The sequence below is a fragment of the Nelusetta ayraudi genome, unplaced genomic scaffold, assembly GCF_046127955.1.
Source record: "Nelusetta ayraudi isolate G7.1 ecotype Tasmania unplaced genomic scaffold, CSIRO-AGI_Nayr_v1 ptg000135l, whole genome shotgun sequence".
Taxonomy (NCBI): Eukaryota; Metazoa; Chordata; class Actinopteri; order Tetraodontiformes; family Monacanthidae; genus Nelusetta; species Nelusetta ayraudi.
Genome location: NW_027466185.1, coordinates 3,296,405 through 3,306,207, shown reverse-complemented (window position 1 = coordinate 3,306,207; position 9,803 = coordinate 3,296,405). Strand labels below are relative to the sequence as shown.

At 47.4% G+C, this 9,803-nt stretch overlaps 1 protein-coding gene across 1 annotated transcript; it reads left to right on the top strand.

Moving 5' to 3' along the window:
• Positions 1 to 1,106: 1,106 nt before the first annotated feature.
• On the top strand, positions 1,107 to 8,973 carry wnt7ba (wingless-type MMTV integration site family, member 7Ba). The gene is made up of 4 exons (XM_076051700.1): positions 1,107 to 1,318; positions 2,376 to 2,602; positions 6,194 to 6,468; positions 7,709 to 8,973. The coding sequence occupies exons 1-4, from the start codon at positions 1,236 to 1,238 to the stop codon at positions 8,186 to 8,188; spliced, it is 1,065 nt and encodes a 354-aa protein (XP_075907815.1). The 5' UTR covers positions 1,107 to 1,235; the 3' UTR covers positions 8,189 to 8,973.
• The last annotated feature ends 830 nt before the right edge of the window (positions 8,974 to 9,803 follow it).

Below are 9,803 nucleotides of genomic sequence, written 5' to 3'. Positions count from 1 at the left end.
AGGTCCGTGACAGGAACAGTCCCCTCCCATTGTGTGTCCCATGCTCTTTAAAGTTCCATGGAAAACAGTTGCACTCCTTCCAAAGGACGTCTTTAACGGCAACACGCTACACGAAAATCCCTTAGTGTCGCCACTGTCGACGCATCATGGAATGCATTCAGTTCAAAAGAGCATAAATCCTGTGGGAGAGGTGACCCCAAGCGTTTCCCCTCAGCAGCCTCATTCACCAGAATTAGACTGAGAATTAGACACTGAGGGAATGCAGACGGTTGTGGTTTTATTTATTTTTTGCAGAAGCCACCACATGGGGGCGTATTGTAGGCATCAAGCGAACAAAACCAGCGGCGCTTCAGATAAAAAGTCCTATTAGCTGCCATGTAAAGAGGAAGAGAAACCCGGACGTATCTTTAAGTGCACACACGTATACATATACATGTATTACATGTACATCTTCAGACCTTTAATTTTTCACTTTGTTTTAACTTACTTCAGAATTGACTTAATACGAGCACTTTAATAGTTTTAGGCACACACAGAGAGGACAATAACACATCAGAAGTCAACATGCAAAGCCCACTCATGTCCCTTTACCCTTAGTTACATTCTGTGTTCAGCGTATTTTCAAGCTTGATGAACTTTGCATGTGCAATTTGACGGCAACAGTTGAAGGATATGTTTTATTCATTTCAAATGAAATAAAATAAAATTGCCGAAAACAGATGGAGCGTTGTTAGCCTATTAGGAGCGAGCAACTCCTAATGGGCGAGCGACGCTCATTGTAGTTCAGTTCGATATTGCGGCGCTACAGCACACAGACATGCATGCCTGCATGCACGCATGCTCCCGCCCGTCACCCACCCTTGGAGCAACGCGCATCGGACATCCGGATCCACGCGGCTCCCCCCTCCCCTCCCCTCATTTATTTCCCAGCCATCCCTCCCGTCAGCCCAGGTGGCGGAGCGCACTGCGGCCGTGGGATGCAGCCTCACATCTCCGACTCATGGCCAGCGGAGCTCGGAGCTGCCGCAGCGCGCCACGGCTCCATTAGCTGAGAGAGGACACTCGCGTGTGTATGTGTGTGTATTGTTGTTGTTTTTGTTGTTTTTTGGGTTGTTTGTTTTTTTTATCCTCCCATCCTTTGGAACTCCGCACACAAGGATATACTTTTCCCCCCCTCTCCCTCCGGTCTGTGCCGAGCGTAAGAGAGCGGAGTCAGCTGCGACCAATGCGCCACCATGCTCATCATCTCGTCCCGCAGCGCGCTGCTGTCCGTCTACTACCCGCAGATCTTCCTCATCCTCACCAGCGGCAGCTACCTGTACGTTTTTTCCTCGCTATTCCCCGCTATTTTTCTGTCAGCAGCATGTGACGGCCACCTTACGCGCGCAATTACGCACCAAGCGCCGCTTAAACGCAGGTGTGCGCTTCAAAGAGCGCACCGAAAGTGTTGCCCGTATAGATAGATAGATAGATAGATAGATAGATAGATAAATAGATCGTTTGGGGAAATGCAGGATCTTGCTAAAGACAGCATAGGAGAGCAAAGTGCAGCTAATTAAATGTAATTATAATTAAATGTTAATGTGCTGTGTTATTGTGATTTGTTTCTGTTTTGTAAATATATAAATGGATCAACAAATATTAATGCAATGTGGGTCACTGATGTTCCACTGTGGTAGAACACTTTTACTTCATGAAGTATGATGGATTAGATTTAGTCAACATGACCAGTTGGGGCCTTTTCACTTCCGGACAAACGCACAACTCACACATAAAAAAAAATACACATTTTTATACGAGATCAAGAAGTGTATTGGTCTATAATACTATGCGCTGCTGACCACAGAACCCGATCTCTTGGATTTACACATCAGAGGCGAACCGCCAAAGAAGTCAGACAAGAGCCATATTGGGAAGGCAGCGAATGGGGAAAAACAGTCACGTTGGCCTGCTCCATGATGAGTGTAATGAGCTCTCTCAGGGCATTAAGAGACCCAGGCCCCTCTCATTGCCGCACCATGCATGCCTCGCATTCGCAACACTCACAAAAACTCAAAAATAGCTGCGGCCGTTCATATTTTGTGTAACAGCCAGCAGGAAGAAGTGAGCGGAATGTCGAATCCTTTCTAAAATTAACTATTGTTCTCTTTTATAACTTTTTTGGGAATCCATGGCGTTTAAAATGATGTGGTGTGTGTGTGTGTGTGTGTGTGTGTGTGTGTGTGTGTGTGTGTGTGTGTGTGTGTGTGTTTGTGTGTGTGTGGCAGCAAGGGGGGGAAGAATGCAAGTTGCCTGCAACCACAACTGCACTTAACTTAAGTCCCAAATCTGTCGTGAAGGTGACTTGTATTGCCGTCTCTGTCTCCACTCCGCAGGGCGCTGTCCTCCGTGGTGGCTCTGGGCGCCAACATCATCTGCAATAAGATCCCAGGACTGGCCCCGCGTCAGAGGGCTCTTTGCCAGACTCGCCCGGACGCCATCATCGTCATCGGCGAAGGCGCCCAGCTGGGCATCAACGAGTGCCAGTACCAGTTCCGCTACGGCCGCTGGAACTGCTCAGCCCTGGGCGAGAGGACCGTCTTTGGACAAGAGCTCAGAGTAGGTCAGTCTGTTCGGGGGCCGTTTGATTTTTGATTTACCTTTTTTTTTTTTTTGCGCTGTTGCTTTTTTTTCAGATGTTCAGTTTTCCAATCTGAGACGTCCAGATGCATCACATGGTAAATTGCGGAATAAAAAAGGATTGGTAGATCGGGCAATTTAGCCCTCTGTTTACACCCTCCAGCTTTGGTTTTAGATTCCTGCTGATGGACCTTCCAATATCTTTGAAAGGGGATAAACAGAAACGCTCACAGGATGTAACGAGCACTTGGCTGGAGGTGTTGACGCCCAACCAGGAGACCAGGGCAAGGGTGCCCTTCGTGACCTTGCAAAGGACTTGTTTCCCAGAAGTGAGTCTTTTGGCGCCCATGTGTTATGGAGAGGATCAAAAGCAAGGGAATTAGCTGCAGAAACTTCTAATTTTGAGAGGATCGCTGTCAGTTCGGAGACGCGTGTTGTCAGAAAGCACGGCTGAATAGGCGAAAAAGCAAAACGGGACCTTCAATTAAACAATTCGATCTCTGTGAGATTACTGGAAATGAGGAGCGAAAGAAAAAGAAATGAGCTGCAACAAAAGAGGAAAAAACTCTAATCCTCACTGGGAACATTTGTGGCCCAGGCAACTTGGCACCTTCAAAACCTTGACCGCAAGGCCACGAGAGACTGAAGCGAATCCCCCGGACTCCACTCAACTGCATTTCAGCTTTCTAAGTACGAGATGTGCGATGCACGGGTCAGAGGGATCTTTCTGCGGGTTTGCGCGAGATTGGATCTTGCAATTCTCGAAGATCAATGGACTGTTGAAGAAGACACGGATGAGCTCAGCTCGGCACTGCGGCCCATCTCCTGGCTGTTCTTCTTCTACCCTCAAGCGTCCCGTATTTGCTGTCCGCACCGCAGCATGCTCCGACCGAGTGGCACAAAAACTGACTTCTGAGATGGTGGTGAACCTTGACTTGAGGAAATTATTCGGAACCACAGCCAGCTGGAATGGTGACGGATCCTCGGCATTGTTCAAAAGCCGAGAGGAGAGATGGGGGGAAAAACTGTGCCCCCCTCGTACGAGATTCAGTTTCTGCCTCACCATTGGTCACTGTGACTCTTCATGTATTAAGCATTGCTTCTGGCAATAAACCCAGCCAGAATCCAAAGAAAACAACACAATCTGTACACCTCGGCAGCCGAAGTCCACTCATTCTTTAATTTCTCACAGAAGCCGGTTTGCTCCTAACGTGAACCTCTTATATAAATTGTGTCGCAGTCCGAAAATGTTTTGTTGCGGTCTCGCTGTGGGTTTGGATCCATGTTTAATCTTGCAGCTCTGGGAGCAATCACTTCTTTCTACACAGGAGACAGGCGGACAGACGTCTGGATCCCTTTATTTCTTTTGTCAGAGGAAATGTCTCTTTTCTCCTGTGGTGTGGAAACGAGCTCGGAGAGGGGAAAAAGTTGGACCCCGTCGCAGTTGTCGAGACCTTCCCAGGAAGACAACTTTACCAAACGAGAAGGAACTTGATTCAACGGTATCCGCGCAAAGATTAGGCCAGGGCGATAAATGATATGAGGGGGTAACACGTTTTGCAGAATTCACTTTGTCAATGTGTTCTTAAAATAATGTGTCACTGGCTTGGCAATGAGGAGCCCTGTAACGAAGAAGAGTCCATCCTCGCTTTTCAGAACTTGAGTGCCAAAACACAGGTCTGGAAATGGACCTTATGTATACAAAGGCTATGATACCGCCCAGTCGCTTTGTTTTGGTCTCCTTCCAAACTTGTGGAACCAATTTTAGCAAAAGTGCAAAAACAAGCATTATTAGACATCAAGCTCAGGTAAATATGCTGTTTCTTGAGGTTTTTTGGATAAGGAACAGCAATTTTCTACTACACTGTAGGACAAATAGCGAAAATGTGAAAATGGGTAAAATTTGGAACTCAAGTATTGCATTGACCTTTACATAGACATTCACAACTGCGGGATGCAACCTGAACCTTCGTCTCCAGCGGCTAATGCGCCATCCGACGCTCTACTTAATTGACCTGCCGGGGGGCCCGTGTGCTCATTAGGGTGGTCGAGGAACACCACGGGTGATTCATGCTTAACCACTAATAGAAGTCAGCTCTAGCTGCTGGACGGCGACAATGGAAACCTTTTGCGTGGCGTGGACGCGCAATCATGCAAAAATCATGCCGCAAAAAAAGGGGAGATAGCTGCCTGGCACACGCAATGCTCCCTGACGCCTTGAGGCGAGCCGGGCGGTAACAGTAACAGCACGTCCGAGCGGGTGGTGAATTTCGGTCGATGAGAGAAGACTTTGGGGTTTTGTTATGAGTTATAGGCCCGGGTGGAACCGCGCGGGGCCGATGGTTTCCGTGAGTCAGGTTGGAAGAGAGCCATCGGAATCGCCTCTGAGCGGAGACGCCATGCGTTAACGCTCAGGCAGTTTGGGAGAGGAACAAAAGGCCCAGCCTGGCCCTGATTGGAATGGCGGTGTATCCCGTTACCAACAGCGGTGCCAATAACTTCATTTCCTCCTCCTCCTCCACCACTGCCGCCATAAATATAAATGTGTTTACTCTCAAGTTCAACTGGTGACACACGCACACACATGCACACACACACTCACACAAAAGAGCTTGGAAACAGGCACATCTCTGCTATGCAAGGCCACAGATTATTTCAACACGCAAAAAGGCAGCCCCATATCGTTTTCCGTAATAATGCGCACCGCCCCGCGTGGACGCTGAGTGACACTTAACCCGCGTGAGAAATTCCGATGATGAGAAACATTAAGACGGAGGCTGAGCCACGGCCACCACTCTACAAGTCGGCCTGCAGATGTCCCTCTACTTTTGTAACGGCGACAGGCTGCCGGCACAGATGTCAAAGAAGGTTGAGAAAAAGAAAAAGAAAAAACTTGATGAGAATCCAAATTACTTTTGAAATTTTTAGAAGACACTCCTCCAAGTTGACGCTTTCCAGAGTCATGTCCTTCAATCTTCATTAATCGTCGGCGGCGACGCTCTTTCAAACTTTCGGCAAAATCGGCAATGATTCATTCCCCCAAAATCGCTACTTGCGGCTTTCTTTCTTTCCTCCTCCGGCTTGCTGGTGTTGTTTTAATAAAGTCAGACAACCCACTGCCATCTGTCATTCCTGACACTTTGCCATCTTTGCCAGGCTGAAAAGTGCCAAAGAGAAAAAAAAGAGGAGGTAAACTAGCCGTGATACCCGATCCCATGCCTGCATCCCATCTTAAATGCACCTGCAGTTTCTGACTTCTAGGTCCCTCATTGTTGGTTTCATTGAATTGAGAAATTACACTTGACTAATATGGGTTAAAAGTCCCGCATAATATAGACGCCTGTCGGTGAGTTATAATCAAGCATTTTTGCAGTAGGCTGTAACCAGAGGGCTAAACATGTTATCTGGAACTCTTTCTCATTGCAAATTAAATAAAAATGCACTCCGCATCTGTGCACTGTTTTTTCAGGAGGAAACTCTTGGTGTTTTCAGTGGCATTCCTACCCACTCGTCAGCGAAAAGTTTTCATCTTTTCATCTCGACTTCTTCTTCTCCCTCCCCCACCCCTCTGCAGGCAGCAGAGAGGCGGCGTTTACCTACGCCATCACGGCGGCGGGTGTAGCACACGCTGTCACCACGGCCTGCAGCCAGGGCAACCTCAGCCAGTGCGGCTGCGACCGTGAGAAGCAGGGCTACCACGACTACCAGGAGGAAGGGTGGAAGTGGGGTGGCTGCTCGGCCGACGTCAAGTACGGCGTGGAGTTCTCGCGGCGCTTCGTGGACGCCCGGGAGATCAAGAAAAACGCCCGGCGCCTCATGAACCTGCACAACAACGAGGCCGGGCGAAAGGTGATGAAATATTTCACAGGGTCCGAGTCTTTCAAAATGCCTTGAGCATTCTTTATACTCCACCTGTTAACCAATGGTTTTAAACTACTGTCAACCTTGTACTGTTGTCCAGCACATGTCAAAACTAAATGTAAATCTTTGAAATAATATTTACCCAGATGCCCAGTAATGATATGTCAAAACAAAACAAAAAAAATAGAAATCAGAGTTTCGTCAACATAAAAAGACAGCAGACGAAGAATTTGCTTCTAGCTTACGGAACACAGCAGTGGATCAACATCTGGGCTGCTTTGGACAAACATCACCATGGCAAAACCGCACAAACAGCAGCAGCTACAAAGAGAAATGTGTTTTCGCTACACATGAAAAAAACTTCAGGCATTCCTAATGAATGATTGGCCAGAACATTTTTTTGGCTACATAATGGGAATTTAATGTGTTGTTTTAATTATCACTTGACGAGTTCACAACCCTCAACACGAAATGGGCAGATAATTACAAACAAACAACCAAGCAGTCGAGGAATAAAATACGAAACTGGAAATTATCCATGACCAGGTCCAACATCTCACCTTTTTTGTTTGTTTTTTTCCGAGCAGCACTATCCCTGCCATTGTTTCATACTAAACAGGGCCATGATTCTTAGAAATAGTTTTGAAATGATGTGACTTTTTTTTATGATCGACTTTACAAACTACACACTGCCATTGTAATGCTTGAGTGGGCGCAAACTACACCATATGTCATGCTCATTTTTGAAAATAAAAACTTTGAGAAGTAACTGGAAAAACATAAATCAATTTAATTATTGGATGTCTACACTTTTAATAACAATAGCCAATGTAATTTTCTACTTTTTTTTTTTGTACTGAAAACATACTGAACAGTGACCCCAGAGCCGAGGTACTCTGAAATAATCTCGCTCTAAAATCATCCACTTTTATATCTCACTACACAACAGCGTCGGTCAAATAGTTCCACTGCAAGCAACAGCTGTGATGATAATAAGAAGTCAATTACTTTGAGCAGAATTTGTATCTTTTAAACACCTTTAAATACAAAAGTAACAAGCATGTTTTTTTCAATGTAAGGAGTCAAAAGTACAGATACTTGTGGACAAATGTGGGGAGTAAAAGCAAAAATGCATCAGACAAACTCAAATACTCCAGAAAGCACAGAGACACCTGAAAAATCTACTCAAGGACGGTAACAAAGTATTTGTACTTCTCCCCGCCATCAGGTCTTGGAAGAACGGATGAAGCTGGAGTGCAAGTGCCACGGCGTCTCCGGCTCCTGCACCACCAAGACCTGCTGGATCACGCTGCCCAAGTTCCGAGAGATCGGCCACCTCCTGAAGGAGCGCTACGGCGACGCCGTCCAGGTGGAGCCCGTGCGTGCCTCGCGCCTCCGCCAGCCCTCTTTCCTGCGGGTCAAGGAGGCGCGTGGCTTCCAGAAGCCCACCGACACGGACTTGGTGTACCTGGAGCGCTCGCCCAACTACTGCGAGGAGGACACGGCCACTGGGAGCACGGGCACACGGGGCCGCCTGTGCAACGGCACGTCGACGGGCGGCGACAGCTGTGGTATGATGTGCTGCGGCCGCGGCCACAACACGCACCACTACACGCGCGTCTGGCAGTGCAACTGCAAGTTCCACTGGTGCTGCGTGGTCAAGTGCAACACGTGCAGCGAGAGGTCCGAGGTCTTCACGTGCAAGTAGCGGAAGAAAAAGAGCGGTGAAAGCCAGGGTTGAGGACAAGGATGAGGACCAACCTTGGAAGTGAAGGAACGTATTTATTTAACAATTTGCACTTTTTGTTGAAGTCTTGTAGTTTCTAAAAGAGGAAGAAAAGCAGACTTTGGAGAGCATTGGGAAGTACAAGTACGACTACTCGTACCCCGTACTATAGGGGAAAAGATTTTTCTTTGCATGCTGGTTCTGAAGGCGAGAGGACGTTCTCTCGTGCACCTGTTGCAAAAACTCCCGCAAAACAGTGCTTGACCATAGTTGGATGACGGAAAGATTCAACCCGAAAGGCAGCCAACAGACTCCTCTGCGGAAAAAGCATCGAGGAGGAGAAAAAGAAAGACTGCGGCCAATTCCTTCTGACTGTGCGAAACACTGTAATATGTTGAACACTGAAAGTAAAGGATGTTTATTTATGTATTGAAACACCACAAAACCCTTTCAGGTACTTGGTACACCAGGTTTATCGGTAATAAACGGCGTGAAGAAAAGAGAAAATTGTTTGGGTTTGAAACTCATCAGACCAGCATCAGTTTGCGACAAGGTAAAAGGGTTTTGGACTCGTGTTGTCTTGAGCTCTGTGTACAAAAATTCCTGAAAAATGGTCTCGTCAATCATCAGTTTGACCTGCGCAAATGATCATCCAGTCGGTGAAGGCCTTTAGCCTTTCAAACATTCAACCAACAGTCAACCAACGTTCAGAACCTTTAGTTGCTACTGATAGAACTTAAGACGGCATAACAGACTGACGGGGGGGGGGGAAAACTAGATCTTTTTTTGTTTCCTCGTTCCATTGTCAACGGCATTCTTTTGTTTTTATGTTTGTTTGTTTGTTTTGCAATCGCGTGGTTAAGTTTCCTTCTTTTGTTACGGGGATAGAAGTAATTGTGAGGTGGGTGGGACAAGGGATTCGGGGGTTGGGGTGGGGCTTTGCTATCTAGTGCTTAACATGTCTCTCGAGGACACTCACACACACATACACACACACGCCTTTTCGTTGGCCCTTTTGTTGCGCCAAAACTCAAAGAGGCAGAAAATCTTCCCAAACTATTTTAAGCATCCAAGTTGTCTGCGTGAACGGGTTTTGTTTTTTCAGAAGGGGGTGGGGTGGGGTCGGGGCGTGGGCATGGGGGGTCCTCGAGGTCCTCGTGTGAAAAGGCTCGCTCGGGAACCCTCTGCCGGGGTGCGGCGGCCGTTCAGACACATCACGGCGTTCCCATGAGCGGCACAAAAACGGCAAATTCCAACGTGATGCGCCTCTGCTTACACAAGGCCTTCCACCGCGGTTTAGGCCCGCCTGGCTGGATGGCATGTGCCTTAACCACACAAGGCTGTGGGGGGCGAGGGTAGGGGCGGCTAGGGGGTGGGGAGCGAAAAGAGGATCGAGCCCCTCCACCCCCACCACCACCTCCCCCAAGAGCTATTTTTTTGGCTAATGTTTACGGAGGCTTTCTATAAATTTACGGAACAATTTGAAGAGTATATTTTTCTACGAGGAATGTGGCACTTTATGTCATTTATAGGTGAAGGAAAAGAACGTACAATATCTACAAGTGTTTTTGTGCGTTATTGTTGTTTTTTTTGTTTT

Coding starts and splice junctions, on each gene's coding strand:
- wnt7ba (XM_076051700.1), top strand. CDS start 1,236: ATGCTCATCATCTCGTCCCGCAGCGCGCTGCTGTCCGTCTACTACCCG. Junction 1,319..2,375: donor CTCACCAGCGGCAGCTACCT/GTACGTTTTTTC, acceptor TCCACTCCGCAG/GGCGCTGTCCTCCGTGGTGG. Junction 2,603..6,193: donor TGGACAAGAGCTCAGAGTAG/GTCAGTCTGTTC, acceptor ACCCCTCTGCAG/GCAGCAGAGAGGCGGCGTTT.